At 34.7% G+C, this 24,213-nt stretch overlaps 1 protein-coding gene across 3 annotated transcripts in view; it reads right to left on the bottom strand.

Annotated features, from left to right (window-relative positions):
• Nucleotides 1–5,844: 5,844 nt before the first annotated feature.
• Desi (DM4/DM12 domain-containing protein Desiccate) overlaps nucleotides 5,845–24,213 on the bottom strand; it is a 48,377-nt gene continuing 30,008 nt past the window's right edge. For 2 of the 3 annotated variants that reach the window (XM_070113083.1, XM_070113084.1), the window contains 3 exons: nucleotides 18,632–18,791; nucleotides 18,000–18,343; nucleotides 5,845–8,572 (listed from right to left, as the gene is read on the bottom strand). In XM_070113083.1, the coding sequence (XP_069969184.1) occupies nucleotides 8,383–8,572; nucleotides 18,000–18,343; nucleotides 18,632–18,778 (681 nt within the window). In that variant the 5' untranslated portion in view covers nucleotides 18,779–18,791 and the 3' untranslated portion in view covers nucleotides 5,845–8,382. Of the gene's footprint in view, nucleotides 8,573–17,999; nucleotides 18,344–18,631; nucleotides 18,792–23,418; nucleotides 23,558–24,213 lie in introns of those variants that run through there. The other variant, XM_014243298.3, reaches the window with a different exon arrangement.

Raw genomic sequence — 24,213 nt, 5'->3', positions numbered from 1 at the left:
TTTAGGGATTACGACAACTTCTGCTGCCGTAAAGTCGTGCTGTTGTCTAAAAAAAAAAGGATATCCCACTAAATACTTATTTAAATTTATGCCATTGCTGTATGTTTCAATTAAGGGTGTATGAGTATAAATTTGCGTTTCGTAATTAATACGTTTAGGTTTTTCTTGAAATATTGTTTACTTTTATATAAAAATCAATAAATTTAGTATACTGCAATTTCTTTAGTTGAACAAATCCGCCGACTTCTTCAACAAACAAACAAAAAACTCACACTAATTGTTAAGGAAATTCAAATATTTTTTATTTATTATTTGATGTGAATGTATTCAAATGGTCCAGACTTCTTTTGCAGGAACTAATTCGATGAACCCAATTTTCGAGTACTTTTTCCATAAAATCAAGTCGTATGTCATGAAGTCCAATATTGACTTCTAAAGCTTAAAGAGAGTTTATTGCAAAATACTTATGACTTCAAATCACCCCACATGAAGTAGTATAATGGTGTTAAATCACAACTTCGTATAGCCATTCAATGTCACAATTTCTTGAAATTATCTCCAAACTTTTCTCGCAATAGTTTGGTTGTTGAACGTGCTGTATGGCATTCAGCCCCGTCTTGTAGGAATCAGATGTTGTCAAGATCAACTTCTTCTAATTCTAATCAAGTACGGACTACCTTACCGCACCACTCACCATATCCATAACGACCATAAAATGGCAATAGCGTACGAAAAGTTGCAATTGGAGAACGGTTATTCTGATAATAAAATTGAATTAAATTTGTAAACGTTGTTTTTGCGTATATCTTTCCATGATGAAATTGTAAACATTACTGAATACAATTAAAATAAAATTACAGATCATGACATATTAAAAATGGCCGAAACGACACTAAGAAATTATATCATCCCTATTGAATAAGCCGATATTTAGTAGGCTGGATGGCACGAACGCCGACTACCAAAAATCACCACCACGAGTTGAATATTAGGAATAATTGCAAAGGTCAACTCAGCAGAAGGGCATAGGCCTCGATCCGGTATATGTTTTGTTCAGCACACAAACCTCCTCTTATACTACAACTTGTTTAAAGTAGCTGAGAACTACACAATAACAAGATATTAATACAATAGAATAGCGGAACGAAAATATTAGTGGTGATTCGGAATTTCTTGCTCTGCTGCGCTAAGTGCGGTTGAACGACTGCGCTTGATAATTTTGCTGGGAGGTATGTATGTATGTATGTGATGCTTCACATACACCATAACCACTGCCTTTTAAACGTTTAACGTAACCTTTTCCGAACTCCCATTAGAAGTTTCACTTCAACAATATGCATCGAACACAACCTATATCTATCAGTAGGTTAATAAAAATACATCGTAGCATATGTACAAGTATTTATCAGTAGCAGATAAGTAGCAGATGGAATAACAACATGCGTTATCGAGAAATACAACGGACAAACATTGTAACGATAGGAATGCACTATACAACTTATGTGTAACGAGTAGAACGAGAACTCTCACGACACATCTTTTGAGGTCAATGCTGCGATGCGAAAATTAGGTAAAATAACAGTGCGGAATATTGTACTTGAAGCGTGTGAAATAATTTGATCACATTTGTCTCCGATATATGTACATACATATGCTCTTTAGCCAGCAGACTATGGAATATACACAATTATGTTGGACCGTTTGACGGGAAGCTTGTAGCCATTATTCGTCCACAAAACTCAAGATCCATATTTTATAACAATGAAAAATTCTATAGTATAGTTTTAGTTGCAATCTGTGATGCGTTTACCTCTGCCAGCATTAACCGTTTTTATAGAAATTTTTTTTTTATAAAATATAAAAAGCATACATAATTAAATCGTTTTAATTATTACACTCTACAGAGCAATAATATAATTTTGTGGTGAATAAATGAACCACAAGCATTCAAGCAGGCAGGATGGTAGCCGCGGGCTTTATAGAATGTGGAGTGAAAATTGGACAACGGGGTGGCATCGCACACCTTTAGATGCAACTCTATACATATCTCAGGAACTACTTGACCGCTTTCAGCCAAATTTGTTGTGTGAGGTTACCCAAACATTTCTATTAGACACTGAAAAATTGGATTTTCCCATGTATTGGGTGTATGTATTAATTCGTGCGGTTTTCTAAGAGAGGGTTCTACTAGTATTAGTTTGCGTCGTGTTCATCTGTGGCTATATTCATTTCAAAGGTACTGTCATTTCGCGTCGTTTCAGTAGATGCCATTTATTTTAGCGTGAACAACAATTTGTTTCATTCATTTGAAAATATCGAAATTTGTACCAGATAAAGTGTTTTTGCGGGGAGTTCTTCTTCATTACTTTAACGTGAAGAAAAGTGCTACCGAAAGCCATCGTATTTTACTGGACGTTTATGGTGACCATGCTTTAGCGGAACGAACGTGCCAAAAGTGGTTTGCACGGTTTAAAAGTGGTAATTTCGACTTAGACGACGGAGAACGACCCGGACAGCGAAAAAAATTTCAAGACGAAGAATTGGAGACATTGCTCGACGCAGATGCATGCCAGACGCAAGAAGAACTTGCAAAAGTATTAGGAGTTGATCAAGCAACCGTTTCCAGATGATTAAAATCATTAGGAGTCATCCAGAAGCTTGGAAATCAGGTGCCTTATGAATTAAAGCCAAGAGACGTCGAGCGTCGATTCTGCATGTCGGAAATGTTGCTTCAACGCCATTAAAAGAAGTAATTTTTGCATCGGATTGAATCAATAATTTTTCATCATGACAACGCTCGCCACATGTTGCAAAGCCAGTTAAAAACTATTTGGGAAACTGAAATTGCCCTCACCGGAGTACGCTTCACTTCAGAACAGGGTATCAGAAATTGGCTCGATTCTTTCTTGACCTCCAAGCCGCCGTAGAAGTTCTTTGGTATGGGATCCACAAACTGCCAGAAAGATGGGCAAACATCGTAGCTTCCGATGGGTAATACTTTGAACATTAAATGTATAACAATTTTTTCACAATAAAGTCTTAATTTTCGAAAAAAACCCGCATTAATGCATACACCCAATAACAAACTTTTAAATTCCGAATGATTCTTTCACTCTACGGAATACAAATCAAACATTAATAAAGTTATCAGAATAAACTTTGCACGCCCTAATGCCCTAAAGATATTTCATCTTAATTCCAAAAATTGTTGAAATCGCTTTATAACATAACTTGTGCCAAAAATGGGTAAAAGCATGTCAACACTTCCCTTAGCCCCCATATAACTAGCATAAATCTCTGGTTCACTTTATACCGCATCTTTTGGTCAATATTTAAAAAATTTTAATGAAATTCAAAAATAATTTTTTTCTAATAACACTGTAACCTCTTTCAAAACACCTCTTTCAACACCAAAATCTGAAGGTGTTCCCTTTGTTTCTTGCAAGTTGCAAGAGTATGATATGTTCGGTTACACCCGAACTTAGCCCTTCCTTAAAACCTGTAACTTGAGTAAAAATTAAGATATCTTGATGAAATTTCGTATACATATTCCTTGGCACCATAAGAAGTTTGATATTGGCTATGGGCAGAATCGGACCACTACCACACCCACAAAACGCCATTAATCGAAAACGTATAAGTGCTATAACTAAGCCATTAATTATGATACAGAAAATTTGGCACAATGAATCACATGAAGGAGAGGCACCTGTGGTTTGCAAATATTAAAAAAAAAAGGCCTTGGCCCTGCCCCTAATAGGTTTAATGTATATACAAGTATATCTCAAATAATTGAAGCTATATTACCCAAATTTTCACAGGAGAAAGCATTCTGACACCTCTTGCGACAAAATTAAAATAAATGAACTCGGATGTTAACCCCGCCCACTCCCCAAATAATGGTCGCGATAAATCAATAACTTTATCGGGAACTACTCGACCGATTCGGTACATAAAAATCTTCTGATATGTCTATGCTACAGTGCGAAAATGGGCAAAATTGGACTACAACCACGCCTACTTCCAACATAACACAATTTTAAATTCCATGTGTGAGATATATAATTGAAATTCAGGGATACTTCATTTCTGATAATAGTATATCTGTGTGTCAAGATTGGGTAGAATCGGGTCAATACTCCCCTTAGCCCCCATACACCCAATATAAAGATTTTCGAACTTCCGGGTGCCTTTACTACAAAACTTTAGGGATGGTATGTGATGTACCTTGATGAAACCCTGTGAGCATTTTATTAGTATTTGGCGTGGTGTTGTCGAAAATAGGTAAAATCGGGTCCATACCATCCTCAACTCCCGTATACTACTTATAACGATTTTCGTTATACTCACAAGTTTTATACCGCATGTGTCGTTTAGTGTGTGAGTTGTGAGGGCATAAATATATTTTTAGAAACTCTTTTTATATTCTCGCAACCTGTTGCTACAGAGTATAATAGTTTTGTTCACCTAACGGTTATATATAATATATATAAATGATCAGGATGAAGAGACGAGTTGAAATCCGGGTGACTGTCTGTTCGTCCGTCCATCCGTCCGTGCAAGCTCTAACTTGAGTAAAAATTGAGATATATATGAATCTTGGTAGACCTGAGACATTAAATTAACCGCGTTCAAAATTGGCACCGCCCACTTTTAGGTGAAAACCCATATCTTGGGAACTGCTTAACCGATTTCAACCAAATTCGGTGTATAACGTTCTTTTTATATTTCTATGTCATAGTACGAAAATGGGCGAAAGCGGACTACAACCACGCCTATTTCCCATATCACACCATTTTCAATTCCATCTTATTCTTTTACTTTCCACTATGCATATTAAGCAACAATGATTATATCGGGGTAAAACTTTGCGTGAATAATACGTTTAAAGTAGGCCACCTTGTGACCAAAAATTGTCTAAATCGAATCAAAACTGTTCAAGCCCCTAAGTACTAAATATGTGGACCCCAGTGTCTATAGTTGACCTTCTACCGAAAATATCAGTCAATCCAGAAAGAAATCTCAAACGAGTATACCATTTGGCGAGAGTATAAAATGTTCGGTTACATCCGAACTTAGCCCTTCCTTACTTGTTTATCAATGCATACATTTATTTATGGATGCAAGCGTATTGCAATATAATTGCATACAATTTTACGCTTGTTTATGTCTATACGAATATGTACGCTACCTCAGCATTATCAAGCATGTTAAAAAATATTTGAACATCCGTCTTTCCACCAGCATTTAAATTTTTCAGGTTGGTCAAAATATGTAATTTATAAAGAAGAAAAATACAAGTTTTCTTAAAAAGTATGTCGTTTAGCACTCAATTGGAATGGAATCTGTACATTGGTCTAATGAATTCCGATCCTTCGATTGATAATCCTCCATTTTATATTTAGCCTATTCGGTTGAGTTGATATCACATGTTTCTCTTTTGAAGATGCTTTTCATATAGTTTTAGCAGCCACGAACTAAATATAGCAATAAAACTAAGTCTAAGTTTATGGCCTTCAATATAAGTCAAGACGATATCAATTTGATTGTACAATAATTTACATACGGTGTTTAATTTTTCAAAAGTTTTTTTAATAAAAGTTTTGCCAGCACCTGAAGGCATTTGATTCTTGCAAGATTATATTGTAGAACATTCGATTACACCCGAACTTAGCCCTTCTTTACTTGTTTGTATTATATTTACTTCTTCCTAGTAGAAAATAAATTTATTACAACAATACATGCGTACATATGTATATTTTCTATCATATTAATTTTATATTTGGCTCGCAAAAATATGCATCGATTTAGTTACATACATATATAAAGAAATATATCAAAGTATTTTTCAACTACTACTTTATTTTAACTCATAATTGAAAATAATCTAAATAAAAATACAAAAATAAAAAATTATAACAAGTTTTAAGAAAATTAGAAATCGTATGACATATGTACGGTACATATAAGTAAGTATTTATTTCTAGGTTGCTCAACAATTTGTTGGAAGCTGTAATTCTACAGATTCCTTTCTGCTATAATCAAAACAGTGTTAATATTTCACAGGGTGAGTTCCCACGTCGTGAGGTGAATTCCCCGGTTGAAATTTGACAAATGTTCTCTGTCGAACCTGCTCCTTCTCGGTACTTTACGTTCTCTGGTATGCATAACTAAGCCTTACGCCAAGGATGACGTATTAAGAGACTCTCTTATTGTCCCTAATTTTTCCGTTATTCTGTTTCCCTGATTATTAAAATTAGGGAATTTTGAACAGCTGATATCAAAAAAGGCGCGAAGGCAGAAATAAACCCTCTAAAAATAGCTAACAAAAGCAGTGCGAAACGAAATTTCAAGGAACGTGCTACTAAAGTATTTTTGCTAATTTAATTTAAAACGTTAATCATAAAACCATGATATTTTATTATGATTTGTATTGTTTCTTTTTTATCCTTTTATTATTTATATATAATTCTTTATGTTATGTGATGTTTTAAAAATTTTATAATATGAATACACGTATTAAGGAATGTATATGCGTTATATAGGCCTTCTCGGGAACCGGGCACCTACAAATAATATCGAAATGCAAAATACCCAAAAGTTACTTTTAAAATACCCAATCCATTTTCTTTTGGCATTGGCATGATTAATGTTATAAAAAATGTGGGCTTTGACAGCTCTCTCTCGAATCAAAGAGTTTCGCATCATTTCATCCTTGCTTACGCCTTTCTCGCAGCGTAATCAGAAAACAACTGGCACTGTCATCGTTTCTACGGTATAATAAGGTCGCAAGTCTGTGTGAAACACTCGTATACTCAGAGCGCGTTCAAAGAGTGCCCAACAATGGGCTGCCGATCATTATGCTTTAGGCTTCAAACAATCACTGACATTCCGCCCTTCCGTATTTACCGCCCGTATAAAATCAAATTTGCCAAAAGTTATGCCCGTATTGGTAACGTAAAAATCAGTTGCTCTGTTTTTTTTTTTAATTTAACCAATGTTTCCATTGTATATATGATTTTGCACACATTTAGTTTTTTAGTTACAATGTTTAATAATGTAAAAGCTCAAAACTAATAGCCAACTATTAAAAATAGTCTACTTATGTATAAATAAATGTATTCGACTGTGATTTTGAGTTAGTTTAAACATATTTCAAATCTATTTAAGTTCATTTTTAGTCGGGAAACATACAACATTTTCGCGGATATCCTACCGTACGGTCTGTAGAAGTAAGAGTGGTAAGTGTTAATTTACATTGCGCTCTTATAAGATAGGTCGTATCAGCTGATTCGGGTAAAATTTTTCCCCAGACCGTATATACATATATAAGAATTTCAAACAGCCGGTTGCATTCATACCGCATATATCGGTCAATATATGGTATGAGTTATTTTAATATTACTCATATAGCATCATTATCTCATAGAGTCCTAGTTCACATATACCTATTGTATGAGTTTCTAAATAACTACTGTATATATTTCGGTGAATATGTAAGATATCTTAGCAAAAGTGAAAATATAATATTGTATATACTATAGTTTAATTCCGAATATGTGAGAAATCGGGTCACGAAATACTCAAACTCTCATATACATTAAGACCATAAAGTTTCCAGACGGATGTTTTCGCGCATAAGTCTCTAAACGCTCAACTAATAATCTTTATTCACCGTCTGTCCATTTGAATGAACCAAACCGCGAATATCGAAAGAAAAACAATTTCCGGAAACTTTCATTTTGCTACGTATAAGACCAAAAACTCGTTCAATACCATCGTTCAACCCCCGTATTCACCGGTTTTGGCCAGACTTTTTTTTTGTTTCTAAAACTCAAGTTACCACTCCGTGGAAAACTGAATTCGATCCCGGACTCGGACCTACAAGGCATGTTCGGATGATTGGAAAAAGAGGTGGCATATATGTATCGCTACAGAAGGAGCATATTTTGAAGGCGACAAAGTAAGTATTGATGAAGATTAAATTTTTTTCGTTTTATTTACAATTTACGGAAACTTTCTGGTCTTAATGTATATCCGTCTTTGAGCCTCGCAAATTGAGAGACAGTAAAATGTTTGGATGCATACGAACTTAGCCCTGCTCAACTTGTTTATTATAAAGATTTACAGAGACCCGGCAGCCTTTTATATGATTGGCGAGGGTATATAATTGTATACATTCAAACTTAGTCCATTCTTAATTACTTTGTTTTCAAATAAATAATTATAAATAAAAATTACCATTCTTTTTATTGCTTATGTCTAATAAGAAAAATTACTCCGAATATTATCTGTCAATGTGCACGCTTTTTGAAAGTTAGCATATTTTTCTCGCGTGTCGATATGTATTAAAATAAAAACTATAAATAGTTTAATATGTAATCACTGCGATCTCAATGAATTTGAAGAGTGGTTGGTCGGCAGTAATTTTGTTAACAAATAAACAGCTTTTTTATTGTCCAATGGGCAGGATGTGTATGCCTGTTCACAAGGTTTTCCGTTAACTCTCTTTCCCGTTTCTAAAGCCTCTTTGATTGCTGTACCATCTAAAAGATATTCAACGAGGGGATTTCTGAAAGATAAAAATTTATCTTGAAACATATGTATCAATATTTGACCAAATTATTTTTTTTAAATAAATACAATATACAAGTATGTATGAATTTATACGACATAAAACTTTCTAAACTTTCGGAAAATGTTTCCACAGTGTAACAGTGTGTACACATAACGTTTGTATGACTGAATTATATTAAAAAATTCAAAGATCTTGTGTTCCAGATAATAACGTTCTCTTGTTTCCAAAATGTGTAAATTCGGGTTAATCGTTTTTTAAGCCCCCATATATAATACTTCGAATTTCCGGTTGACTTTAACTTAACTTTAACATCGGTCAACAAGTGAAATAACATTATGAAAGTTAAAGAGCAACTTTTCTGGTAGTAGCATGTCCTAATGTTATAAATAGATAAAATCGAATCAATACAACCCCTAGTTTTCATAACCCTAAGTGGAAATTTAAAACTCTTATGCCGCCGAAATAGTGTAAAACTGGTCCTGGAAATACCCAAGCTCCCATAATGTTGGCCAGAGTGTAAGTTCAAAAAAGTATAATTATAAAATTACGTGGAAACATGTTTTCGAATGTACTGAAGTAATATCAAATATAATCAGTGCAGACGTTCCGTTCCTATTCCGGATTTTCAGCTTAAACTCGATATAGTGATTACCGAATTTCTACTAATCTTTAAACCATCTATGTTGGTCTATATGGAGGATATTTTAATGAAAGTAGTGGTTTTTTTAATAATGGGGTAATCCGCGATAATCCGGACACTGAATTGCTTTCCAGTTTTGACTCTGTAATCCAGACACTCTGCTTTTTGATTGACCTCTTAAATTCGTACACTTATTTATATATTTCTTTTCGTCTGTTATGTTCTGGAAATGCCTTATTTTCGATTTGAATTTATACTTTTATAAGTAAACAAAGGATTTTTATGAAAACAGGTTTTTATCTCTTTCTTACATTTGAGGCCAGCCAACCGGAAAAATTAATTTTTTCTCGAACGAGTCAGAAGTGGAATAAAGAGTTCAACAAAATTGTGCTAGTTTGTAATTTTAAAGTGGTGTTAATTTATGTATTCTTAAATTTTAATTAAATTGAATTTGCATCAATAATGCCACCAATAACAAAGAAAAAGCATACGAGTATCTTTCTAACAATTGACCAGAAGAAAGAAGAATTTACCAGAAAAATCACTTCGTCAGCTTGCAGAAGAGTACAATGTTGGCAAATCTACAATTTCTGACATAAAGTTTTTTTCGTAGTTACATTGCTAGGACAGAAAAGGGCGGTAAACGCAAAGCTATACAATCTGCTAAATATCAACTGATGAAAGAACGCCTGTACAATTGGTTCATAATAAAACCGCAAAACAATGCACAAAGTTCATCCAAAATCTTGAAAGAAAAGGCTAAGCTATTTTTTTGCTGAAATTCATGGGACAAACGCTGAGTTTATGGCTAGTAATGGATAGCTTAACAATTTTCGTTCACGATATGGAATAAAATTTCTGAAAGTATGTAGCGAGAAACTATCAAACGATCCGGTAGCTGTACAATCGTTTATTGAAAAACTACTCACATAAAGTGCAGAGATGGGCCTTGCATATTCTCAAGCTTATAATGCGGACGTAAGTGCACCTTTTTTAGGAGAAAAACGCTTGCCTTGCATACTGAAAAATCTGCATCTGGTCGCAAAATTTAAAAAAAAAGTGTTCCTTTTCTGATTTGCTGCAATGCAACTGGGGAGCATAAACTTAAATTACTGATGATCCGAAAAGTAAAAAATGCAAGGGCATTTAAGAAAGAAGTCATTTATCACCTCTTCAAACTCCCTATATAACGGCCCAATTCCCATATAACAAATTTTCAAATTCCGTCTGATTCTTTCACTTTACAGTATACAAATCAAACATCAATAAAGTTATGAGAATAAAACTTTGCATTAATAGTGCCCTCGAGGTATTTTATCTAGCGTCCAAAAATTTTCGAAATCGCACTATTACATGGTTTGTGATAAAAATGGATCAAAGCAGGTCAATACCCCATATACTTAACACATATATTTTCGAACATCTGGTTCGCTTTTTACCACATATATTGGTCAATATGTAAGAAATCTTAATGAAATTCGAAAAGAATATTTTTCTAATAACAGTGTATCCTCTTTCCTTAAATGAATCACGCACGTCGATACTTTCCTTAGTTCATAATAAGGTTTTGCCAAAAACTGAAAGTGTTCCTTCGCTTTTGTTCCTTGCAAGTTGCAAGAGTATGAAGTGTTCGGTTCCGCCCGAATTTCATTGAAGAAGTGGTTTTTCTGACATCAAACGCTTCGGATATGTTGCGTCCCAATAACTCAACGGAAATGACTGACCTATGGTTTCAAATATGCTCGGTTGTTTATTTTGATGAAATTGAATGGCTTAATAACGACATCCGATTGACTAAGTCGATCTTTGCTATGTTTCTACAGAGTATAAAAGTTTTTTTCACTTAACAGTTTTTTGTATCACCTGAAACTAGTCGAGATAGATATAGAGTTAAATATATATAAATAATCAGGATGAGGAGATGAGTTTACTTTTAGGTGAAAACCCATATCTTGGGTACTGCTTAACCGATTTCAACCAATCTCGATACATAATAATCGTCTCATATTTCTATAATATAGTGCGAAAATGGCCGTATTATATTTATGTTGTAGATATGTACATACATATATGTATTTTTGTTCTTCTCAAATTATTTATTATACTCTCGCAACTTGTTGCTACAGAGTATAATACTTTTGTTCACCTAAGGGTTGTTTGTATCACCTAAAACGAATCGAGTTAGATATAGGGTTATATATATATAAATGATCAGGATGAAGAAACGAGTTGAAATCCGGGTGACTGTCTGTCCGTCCGTCCATCCGTGCAAGCTCTACCTTGAGTAAAAATTGAGATATCTTTGTGAAACTTTTCGGTACCGTAAGACGGTTGGTATTGCAGCTGGGCGTAATCAGACCCCTGCCACGCCCACAAAACGCCATTGACCAAAAACAAATAAATTGCCATAACTTAGATCCACAACAAGATACAAGACTCTTATTTGGTATAAAGGATCACATTAGGGAGGGGCATCTGCACTTCAAATTTTCTTTTTAAAGTATTCGTGGTCCCGCCCTTTAATAAGTTTAATGTGCATATCTCCTATACCACTGAAGTTATAATAACAAAATTTACTGGGAACAAATGTTTTTAGCATCTCTATCGACGGTATGGGTGAAATCGGGTGACAACCCCGCTCACTCCCCATATAACGGTACTGTTAAAAACTACTAAAAGCGCGATAAATCAAGCACTAAACAAGCCAGAGACATTAAATTTTATCTCTAGGATGGTATGAGATAACTTTATAGGAACCACGTTCAAAATTTGATAGTGTGCGTGGTACCGCCCACTTTTAGGTGAAACCCCATATCTTGGGATCTGCTTAACCGATTTCAACCAAATTCGGTACATAATATTCTTCTCATATTTCTATGTTATAGTACGAAAATGGGCGAAATCAGATTACAACCAGATTACAACCACGCCTATTTCCCATATAAAATCATTTTATATTTTATTTGATTTTTTCACTTTCCAGTATATAAATCAAGCAACAATGATTATATCGGGGTAAAACTTTGCGTGAATAATACGTTTAAAGTATGCCACCTTGTGACCAAAAATTATCTAAATTGAACCAAAACTGTTCAAGCCCCTAGGTACTTAATATGTGGACCCCAGTACCTATAGTTGACTTTTAAAAGAAAATATCGGTCAACATAGAACAAGGCGGCAAAATCCACAAAGAAATCTAAAACGCATATGCGTGTTTTGGTCAGCAATTATGTGCTTTTAAGTTTCGCGCCTGTTTATTATATTTATTGGTTTACACGAGGACATGTGTATATTTTCGTGCACTGCACATTCTTTATGTTATTGTATATGAGTTTGTTATTATATATAATATATAAATAGGTATATATGTATATTAGCACTGCATCTCCTGACTTTTTTTTTCGCTGTATGAATGTATGTTTACAAGTATATTAAGTCAAGTAAAAGTTCGTTCGGTTGTTATCTAAGAGATGGCGTTATTGTCCATAGTAATGGTGTTACGTGTCGCATCATGTCATACTATACGGCACTCAAAACGTGTTAATTCGCGCTAAAAGTTTGTCTTTGGCAGTTTTTTTTTGACTCAGTACGTTGTGAGCGCTCGTCAAATATGGACACCAGCAAAGAGAAAATCTATCGCTATATTTTACAATTTTTCTTCGATCAAGGCGAAAAAGCAGCCAAAGCGGCTGAAAAAATTAATTTAGTTTATGGGCCCGATACTGTAAACGAACTTGTAGCACAAAAGTGGTTTGCTAGGTTCCGTTCTGGTAATTTCGATGTCAAAGATGCACCACGCGTCGGGAGGCCTGCCGTCGAAAATTGCGATAAAATCATGGAAATAATGGCAACAGACCGTCACTTGAGCACTTATTTAATTGCTGAGGAACTAAAGATAAGCCAGAAAACCGTTTGGAACCATTTGCATAACCTTGGATTCAAAAAGAAGCTTGATGCTTGGGTGCCACGAACTAACGCAAAAAAACATGATGGACCGAATTTCCATCTGCGAATCGCTGCTGAATCGATGAAAAATGGGTCACTTACGACAACATCGAGCGCAAACGGTCGTGATCACAGCTCGGGGAAGCGGCTCAGACGGTGGCCAAGACTGGATTGACGGCCAGGAAGGTTTTGCTGTGTGTTTGGTGGGATTGGCTAGGAATCATCTACTACGAGCTGCTCCCCTATGGCCAAACGCTCAATTCGGCCCTCTACTGCCAACAACTGGACCGCTTGAAGGCAGCACTCATCCAGAAGAGGCCATCTTTGATCAACAGAGGGCAAATTGTGTTCCATCAGGACAACGCCAGGCCACACACGTCTTTGGTGACGCGCAAGAAGCTCAGGGAGCTCGGATGGGAGGTTTTTACCCACCCACCTTATAGACCGGACCTGGCACCAAGTGATTACCATCTTTTCCTGTCCATGGCGAGCGCGCTTAATGGTGAGAAACTGGCCTCAAGAGAGGCCTGTGCAAATTGGCTCTCCGAGTTTTTTGCCAATAGGGACGCAGCCTTCTACGAGAGGGGTAAAATGAAGTTGGCATCTCGTTGGCAACAAGTTTACGAACAAAACGGCACATATTTGACTTAGACTGAACTTTTTACTTGACCTAATTATTATATAATATATATTCCTTTGCTTTATGGACTGCACTTTTTATTGTATGTTTTGAATATATGTATGTTAATGTATAATTATATGAAAAAAATTTTGGTATCATTGCACTTTGTTAGGTTTTTTGTCACCACAATCGCTTTTAATATAATTATATATTTTAGTAAATTTTTTTTTGTTTTATAAAAGTTAGAAGGTGAGTGTAGCCCCGCCCCCTAATAAATTTTAAGTATATATCTCTCAAGCTAATAAAGCTGTATCACCCAAATTTGCACACAACAAATATTTTTAACCCTTCTTACGATAGTATGAAAGTATGTGAAATCGGATGATAACCCCGCCCACTCCCCATATAGCGGATTTATTAAAAACTACTAAAAAAAGTGATGAATCAATAACTTAATGTGTCAGAGACATTAAATTTTACATCCTGGATGGCACAGGAGAGCTTTATAAGAGCCGGTATCAAAACTGGTCGGTAGGCGTGGCTTTTAGGTGAAATCACATTTCTCGGAACCTGCTGAACCGATTTTGACCAAACTCATTACGTAACACTTTTACAATATTCTCATGTTGCGGTGTTAAAATGGAGGAAATCGGATCATAACCATGCTTACTTCAAATATAGCACAATTTTAAATTCCATCTGATTCTTTCACAAGTCAGTATACAAATAAAGCACTAATTAATATATCGGGATAAAACTTTGCACGTATATTCCATCCAAAGTGTGCCACCTTATGACCAAAATTTGTCAATATCGAACCAAAACTGTTATAACTAGGTACCGAATATGCATACCCCAGGGCCTATGGTTGACTTTTTATCGAAAATATCGGTCAATGTGTGTGATATAAATTCGGAGAGAACCATTTTCTGATAATAGTATGCCTGACTGTCAAAAATGGATTGAATCGGGTCAATATTTTCCTCAGCCCCCATATACCTAATATACAGATTTCAGAACTTTCGGTTGAGTGAGTGAGTTTATACCGCATTATATGAGTTTTCGCAATAAAAATGAGAGATATTTTCCTAATAACAGTGTACCTTTGTGCTTAGAATAAGTAAAATCGGGTGAAAACTTGCCCTTACCTCCATATAACTAATCACATGATTTTGAAACATCCGTTTAATTTTACTCCATATACAATATGTTGGTGACGGTATGTGCCATACTTTAATGAAACTCACGGAGCATTTTATTCTGTAAAATTATGTTGTATTGCCAAAAATATATAACAATACAAAAAATATACAAACATTCGATTTTTAAACTTTCGGTTGGCCTTATGCCATGTATATCAGTCAATATGTTAGATATATTACCAAAATCAACTGATTAATATTGGATATACCATATTTCCACGTATAATATTGGATTTACGAAAGTTTCATGCAAAAATATGTGAATTTAGTCTACCCATGTCCGAACTTCAAAATACTACATATGTATATTGATTTTCGTTATTTTATCAAACCATATAAAGAACATGTCGTTCAATGTGTAAGTTATATATATATGTATAAAATTGCCCAAAAATATGATTGTCAAATTTTTTATTATAAAAGGTTTCCTAACACCTGAAGGTATTTTCCCTGATTTGAATTTTGCAAGTTGCAAGAGTTTAAAATGTTTGGTTACACCCGAACTTAGCCCTTCGTTACTTGTTTCCATTGTGAATGGTAAATGGCGAATGAAATTACAAATTTCTTTTTATACTCTCGCAACCTGTTGCTACAGAGTATAATAGTTTTGTTCACCTAACGGTTGCTTGTATCACCTAAAACTAATCGAGTTAGATATAGGGTTATATATATATAAATGATCAGGATGAAGAGGCGAGTTGAAATCCGGGTGACTGTTTGTCCGTCCGTCCGTCTGTCCGTCCGTCTGTCCGTCCGTCCGTCCGTCCGTCCGTGCAAGCTGTAAATTGAGTAAAAATTGAGATATCTTTATGAAACTTAGTAGACATGTTTCTTGGTACCGTGAGACGGTTGGTATTGCAGATGGGTGTAATCGGACCCCTGCCACGCCCACAAAACGCCATTAATCAAAAACAAATAAATTGCCATAACTAAGCTCCGCAATAAGATACAAGACTGTTATTTAGTACACAGAATCACATTAGGGAGGGGCATCTGCAGTTAACATTTTTTTTTAAGTGGGCGTGGTCCCGCCTCTAATAGGTTTAATGTGCATACCTCCTAAACCGCTAATGCTATAATAAGAAAATTCACTGGAAGCAAATGTTTTTAGCACTTCTATTGACGGTGTGCAAATAGTTGAAATCAGGTGGCAACTCCGCCCACTCCCCATATAACGGTACTGTTAAAAACTACTAAAAGCGCGATAAATCAAGCACTAAGCACGCCAGAGACATTAAATTTTATCTCTGGTATGGTATAAGATGACTTTATAGGAACCGCTTTTAAAATTAGACAGTGGGCGTGGCACAGCCCACTTTTAGGTGAAAACCCATATCTTGAGATCTACTTAACCAATTTCAACAAAATTCGGTACATAACGTTATTTTCATATTCTAACACCATTTTCAATTCCATCTGATTCTTTCACTTTCCACGATGCATATCAAGCAACAATGATTATATCGGGGTAAAACTTTGTCTGAATAATACGTTTAAAGTATGCCACCTTGTGACCAAAAATTGTTTAAATCGAACCAAAACTGTTCAAGCCCCTAAGTACTAAATATGTGGACCCCAGTGCCTATAGTTGACCTTCTACCGAATATATCAGACAATCCACAAAGAAATCTCAAACGAGTATACCATTTGACTTTGGGAGAGTATAAAATGTTCGGTTACATCCGAACTTAGCCCTTCCTTACTTGTTTTCTTTTATTTTTACAATAGAAGACTTAAAATTAATTATAGTAATTTATAGAAAACCAAAATGAAGCGAAAATTTCTCCATTAAGAAAGGACCATAACACAAGTGCCTGTTTGTGTGAGCATCTGTTATATTTAGTTTGTTCGATTAGCTAGAGAGTAAGAGCTTGGCGAGTCGAAGACAACTTGTGTGTTCTTAAAATTATTTTAAACAATTTAGAACAATTGACACATTTTCGAGTAAAGCCAGTTCTAAAAGTCAAGAATGTCAAAATTTAACAGTCATTTGATTAAAAAAAATTTTAATGAGAAATTAACGAAATTTATAATAACGGCAGTCTATTCGATTTCTTGCAGAAATAGGCCGCTTAAACGTATACATCTGTATGTATGTATGCATATAAATCACAACAATATTTTTATAGTATACTACCTGTCGAAGTGTCCACATAGCGTGCCCAATAATGCAAAATTCTATCTTTGACGTTCGGCATATACGTAGTTGACTAAAAGCAAGAGGTTGATTACAACTTAATAGCGATGAATATATATTTATACTCTAGCAACATCTTGCTACAGAGTGTAATAGTTTTGTTCATTTAACGGTTGTTTGTACTGTGTTCCTTGGAACAAAAAACATAACATTGGTACAGGGGATCGTAGAACTGCTCTACCAATTACAATCAAATTCGGTGCCTAACGTTACATTTATATTCTTATGTCACATTGCGAAAATAGGAGAATTGGACTATAACCACGCCTACTTCCCATATGTATAAATTTTAATTTCCATATTTTTCTTTCACCTTACAGTATTTAAATCAAGAGCCAATGAGGTTATCGAAATAAAACTTGGCACACAAAGTGAATTTAAAATGTTCACGTCCATAATAGTAAATATCGGATTTTAGTAACCAGATTCCGATAATGTGGACTTTTACCGAATATTTTAGTCAATATATGAGGTACCTTTGTGAAATCCAGAGAATATCTGTTTCTGAAAATAATATATCGTGATGCCGAAAATGGATAATATCATATCCCTAAAATAATGATTTCCGATTATTTGGTTGACTTTTTCCTCATATACTCAATATATTAAGTTTAGCTTCTTTAATATCAGTTGTATATCATTTGAGTAAATTGTCATACGCATCATTTTTATACCCTAAACTATCTACTTGCGAAAGCTACAAGTAAAATTAATTATTAAATTTGGACATTGAGACTAGCATGGACAAAAGTTCTGTATCATACAGAAGTACACATCCATGTGTTTAAACTTATAAAATAGTTGGTGATACTCACTCCGAGAGCGTACGAATGAATTCCTCTATTTGGTCTGGAACACCTGTTTTTAAGTTGAACTCGGTTGACCGAACATAACTGCAAACAGCACGTTGCATGCAACCCGTTGAATCTATGTTGTTTTGACTAAGAATATCATCAATTCGATTCATCACATTTGAGAGCGATATTAGATCGTTGTCATTTTCACTTCGGCCATAACCAGCATATCCTCCATGGAAAGCGCTTAACAACTTTGGAATTATTAAAATAGCGCCAATACCAACCAATGTTCCCAGTACAACTCCTCCTAGGTCCAATTTAATTGGATTGTAAGCAGAAATACCTGTACTTCCCGGATATCCCTAAAAATTATTTAAAAGAAAAATTAATTCCGTAGTTAATATTGAAGATAATATATGTATATTTTCAAAGACATGTATACGTATAGTTCGTACATATGTATGGTATATACTCAATTGGTTCCAAAAGAAATGTTTGAAACCAAAAATTTATTTTAAGATTGGAATTTTGGCATTTAAAATTTATATTTTGTTTGAATTTTTAATTAACAAGTGCATGGAAAAGCATTGCCTTGCCCATGTGTACCATATTTCTTCAAATAATATGATAAATAAAATAACAAGTCTTACATTTATGGTTCCATATCCAGTTGTGTAACCCAAACGCTGTAGTCGCTCTTTAGTTGCTTGTGTGTTTGGCTCATAAATGGATTGGCTTTCATTGAATTGGCCATCCCCCAGTGACGGATTAAGGCTTGCTGCCGGCCTAGGCCCCATTCGATGCGCCGCCCTTTTTGTTAAAATGAATTTTATTAATTTCGATGCAATATTTTTATGTTAAAATAACTTTATTTATCGAAATATAATTTTTTAAATAAAACTAATAAACATGACAGATAAATAAGTTATCAACTTTAAACAGATAAATAATAAATCTTTTTTTTATTTTAGTCAATATGAAAATTTCTTTTTTTTGTCTTTGGTCCGCGCAAAAACGTCGATAATATCGTCATAATGATTTTCTTGGACTAGTTGAGCTTTAATAGATAGTAATGCCAGAGCATTAAGTCTATCTTGGCATATGCTTGCGTTTAAATAGATTTTTAACCTTTTTTAGGAAAAAGATATTTCTCCTAAACAATTTGTCGCAGGAATACTCAAAAAAATATGGAGAGCAATGTCTAAATTTGGATAAACATCTCGATGACTCCGTAAATGCAATACATTGCATCTTTTTTGTGCAGAGCGTTCATCTTCCGTATTTGCTTAGGAATCTTTGAGTTGACAATGTAAAATAATACATTCATTGCTTAACGTCTCTTCCAGATCGTCAGAATACTTACTGACTAGTTTATTTTGAAGGTTTTTCAAATCGTCTGTATCTATATCAGATAAATCATCAAAAAATTTAAATATTCGTAAAGCTTTTCATATGCACTTTTACGCCCGGCTACTTGTTAACTCTAACTATCTACTTGTAGAATAGGGTAATAAACATTTGTGCAAAACTTTAGTGTCCAGAAAAAGATGTTCTTTCATTTACCCGTGACTGATCTGGCTGAATTTTTCTTGTTTTTTTGCGACGAGTATCATAACGATAATAATCGTGAACTACAGATAGTGCTTTGGCTTTTTCTTCACAATCAGAAAATTGTCTGTCTCTCATGTCTTGAAGAAATATAACCAGAGAACTATAGATCTGAACAACGGAAGATAAATCAGCTTGAGAGCTTCAAGAACTTCTTACTAGCAGCATTGAAACGATCTAAAATTTCATTTCAAACGGTGACTAGGATTGCTGTTTCTAAATGCTGTAATTTTCACTGCAATCCCGTAGCTTCAGATCGCGTAGTCGGTTTCTCATCTCAGCTTTCGGCAATAAATTCCCGTTCATCAATTATTGCAGACCACTCTTTTTCTAATGCGTAACATGCATCATGTCGAGCAGACCAACGAGTTTGAGAAAGACTCTTAGCTCTTAAATTTGTACGCTGTACCAAAATCTCCCAACGATGCGTAGATATAGTAAAGAAATTGTATAGCTCTTGAAAAGTAGAAAAGAAGTCGACTGCTTCTGTCACCGATTAAACTGCGCATGATCCTACCAAATTTAAAGAATGGGCAGCACAAGGAACGTAGTCTGCTTGATTATTAAGGAGGATTAATTGTTTTAATTAGTGTCTGAAGGGCTGAATATATACCTGTTATATTGCTTGCATTATCATAAGATTTGCGACGACAGTTTATTATGTCCAAGCCATTATTGTTTAGAGATTTTAACAAAGCATCCTAAATATATTTAGCTTTATGGCCGATATTTGGTAGCAATTCTAGAAACCTTTAAACAATTTTACCGTTATCACCTACATAGCTGATAATTATAGTAAGCTGGTCAACATGTGCAATATCAGGCATAAAATCTACAATTATACCAAAATACTTAGCAGATTGCACTTCACTGGAACTTTGTTGTAGTACTATATTCTGAACCAACAATATGATTTCTTCATGATTGTTTTAGACAAATACGACTTATTTCCACTACCAGGGTGCGCATACAATTTTAAATGTTCGTATGAAAATGGATTAAATTCAGCAAGAAAATCTACTGTTCCTTAAAAATTTGCATTATGCGGATCTCCTGTTCGTTCTGTATTTCCTCGAAATGCCAACCCTCTTATTGCTAGTGATTTTATAATTTCAATTACTCGGTATAAACTTTTTTTCAATACGCTGTTTCCTCATCGAGCTGTTTTATTAGACGTTGATCAACACTCGAGCTTTAAAATTACTAACGTTAGTTTAGTGAAAGTCAGAATTTTCATGAGCGTCAATGCGTGCTTTTGAGTTTTTCCAATCACGAAATCCTTCACCAGTAAAAGTATTCATTTTACCACTTCTACCAAAAAATAAGCATGGAACAGAAAATTCGGACCCTTAGTTTCTAAATAAATTAACTACTCACGACGTTGAATCTCTCCGTTTTTTTAAGGTGCGTTGAACTAAACTTTTGGAACAATACCTCATTTTAGTATTATATTACATTTCTAGAATTTTTAAAGCCCGTATCATCATTTCGTGGTACACCATTTATAAAAAGCACATAAATGTAACTAAATCATAAGTCGACTGCTTTAATATATTAGGTAAAGTAAAAAGTTCGTTCGGTTGTTTATTGATTTTTCAAAAGATGATAACTTTGTGTACATTTGTCCGATTTAAGTCATGCGCCGTTTGGTTCGTAAACTTGTTGCCAACGAGATGCCCATTTCAATATACCCCTCTCGTAGAAGGCTGCGTCCTTATTGGCAAAAAACTCGGAGAGCCAATTTTCACAAGCCTCTCTTGAGGCCAACTTCTCACCATTAAGCGCGTTCGCCATAGACAGGAAAAGATGGTAATCACTTGGTGCCAGGTCCGGACTATAAGGTGGGTGCATTAGAACCTCCCATCCGATCTCCCGGAGCTTCTTGCGCGTCACCAAAGACGTGTGGGGGTTGTCCTGATGGAACACAATTCGGCCTCTGTTGATCAAAGATGGCCTCTTCTGGATGAGTGCTGCCTTCAAGCGGTTCAGTGGTTGGCAGTAGTGGGCCGAATTGAGCGTTTGGCCATAGGGGAGCAGCTCGTAGTAGATGATTCCTTGCCAATCCCACCAAACACAGAGCAAAACCTTCCTGGTCTTGGCCACCGTCTGGGCCGCTTCTCCGAGCTTTGACCACGACTGTTTACGCTTGATGTTGTCGTAAGTGACCCATTTTTCATTGCCAGTCACAATCCGCTTCAGAAACGGGTCGATTTTGTTGCGATTCAGCAGCGGTTCGCAGATGTATATTCGGTCCATCATGTTTTTTTCCGTTAGTTCGTGTGGCACCCAAACATCGAGCTTCTTTTTGAATCCAAGGTTATGCAAATGGTTCCAAACGATTTTCTGGCTTATCTTTAGTTCCTCAGCAATTAAATAAGTGCTCAAGTGACGGTCTGTTTCCACTTTTTCCATGATTTTATCGCAATTTTCGACGACAGGCCTCCCGACGCGTGGTGCATCTTTGACATCGAAATTACCGGAACGGAACCTAGCAAACTACTTTTGTGCTACAAGTTCGTTTACAGTATCGGGCCCATAAACTAAATTAGTTTTTTCAGCCGCTTTGGCTACTTTTTCGCCTTGATCGAAGAAAAATTTTAAAATATAGCGATAGATTTTCTCTTTGCTGGTGTCCATCTTTGACGAGCGGTGACAACGTACTGAGTCAATCAATGGTATGACATGATGCGACACGTAATACTAGTACTATGGACAATAACGCCATCTTTTAGATAAAAACCGAACGAACTTCCGAAATTCTTGCTCTTAGAATTTAAAAATTAATGAAATTTGTAGATGTAATTAAAAATTATTGCAAATGAGAGGAATATCGAATGATTTTTTTTTAGCTTAGATACAAAATAAAATTTTTTATTTTATTTTTATAAACAAAAAATGTTCTGACAATTTTGAATGAACCCTAAAATCAAATTGAGAAGTTTTTCAGATTTAGTAATTTGAAAATGCTGCATACACGTGTGTTAATAATTTCACTAAAGACACAGAATGTAAAGAACATTACTCGATAACGACTATAATTGATCTATGAAAATATTAACATCTTACCTGTACAGATTAAGAAGTATATTAGTGAATTGGATTATAATATATTCTATAGAAAGTTTTTTATAAAAACTAATCTGAACCAATTTTTGAAATTGATTGTCTTTATTTTTTTCGCCTCTAAGATTCTGGCCTTTCAAAGATTTTGCCGCCCTTCAAATTACGCCGCTCTAGGCCCGGGTCTTACGGTCTAAATAATAATATGTAAACACTAAATGTGGGTTAGCGTAGTCTATTTATATATGCTTATACTATGTTATAATTAACTATTAGGGAATGGATAATTTTCGATGAAACCAAATATTTCATAATTTGTCTAAACAAATTTTGAAATACAGCAGTGTGCAACTTTACTCTTACACCACGTTGACTGTTTTGTTTTTAATGCAATATCTTTATATTCTCACATGTAGAAGAATGTACCATACTTTTTTGAGGATTTGGTTGATTCGACCAAACTCGATACATACATATGTATGGTTCTCTGAGATAAAAGAAGTATGCTGTAAATAATTTTACATTCAGATATATTCCCCCTATTTGCGTTACAGTTCGTTTATTGTAAATATTATTGGTGTCTGGGATGATCAATTACAGATTTCAGGTTTAATTGAGGGGCCGTTTAAAATACGAACAAGGATAATAATCGGGTGTGAGGAAACGCGAATGAAAATAATTTACTTGATTTGAAAACGGACGACTTTAATATCACTTAATACTTGCAAAACAATTTTTTTTCAAAGGAATTTTACACACATTTACTCACTTTGAATTGTTATCATATTTAGGTAATGCTTCACTTTTTTCTGGCAATACCGCAGAAAGTAGTATCCAAATCCATAAAATATATGATTTTCTCATCCTTGCAGGTAAAAGGTTTTGGATCTCACAGACTTCGATGACAAACTGAGCCTATACAATAGATGGATCGCTCTTTTATAGACACATGTTTAATATATAGCATATAGTGGAGAACTTACCACATGGGTGCACATAATTGTAACAATTTGCAATAATTTTGAGTATGTACTCATGAATGGGACCACAATGACATTCACCATGTCATTTATTACATAAACTGTGGAAATATTACCACTTTACTTGTGAGTGTATCATAGCTGTTGTCATAACTATTATAATATTTCTACTTGCGCGTTAGAGAAAGTCATTCTACCAAAACCAACAATTATTTACCAAAACTGCTGTAATATTTTAATAGTTTAAGCAATTATTGTGCATATAGATATTACCGCAGATTTGGTAAATAATTGTTGGTTTTGGTAGAATGACTTTCTCTAAGGCGCGAATGAAAAAGTTTTAAGTAAGTTTAATAATTTTAGATTCGCTATTACACAATATTAAATAAGCTTACAGTTACATGTACTTATATATTACATAAAACTACTGCTGCACAGTGTACGAACGGTGATAAAAACTTAAAATAAAATTCACTAATTCAATAAGCGCCTAGTTAATGTCGATATAAGGCACATATAAATATATTATTATATTATTGATCCATAACAAATATTTTTATACTCTCGCAACTTGTTGCTACAGA

This window comes from Bactrocera oleae, chromosome 2 (assembly GCF_042242935.1).
Source record: "Bactrocera oleae isolate idBacOlea1 chromosome 2, idBacOlea1, whole genome shotgun sequence".
NCBI lineage: Eukaryota > Metazoa > Arthropoda > Insecta > Diptera > Tephritidae > Bactrocera > Bactrocera oleae.
This window is presented reverse-complemented; position numbering and strand designations above follow the sequence as displayed.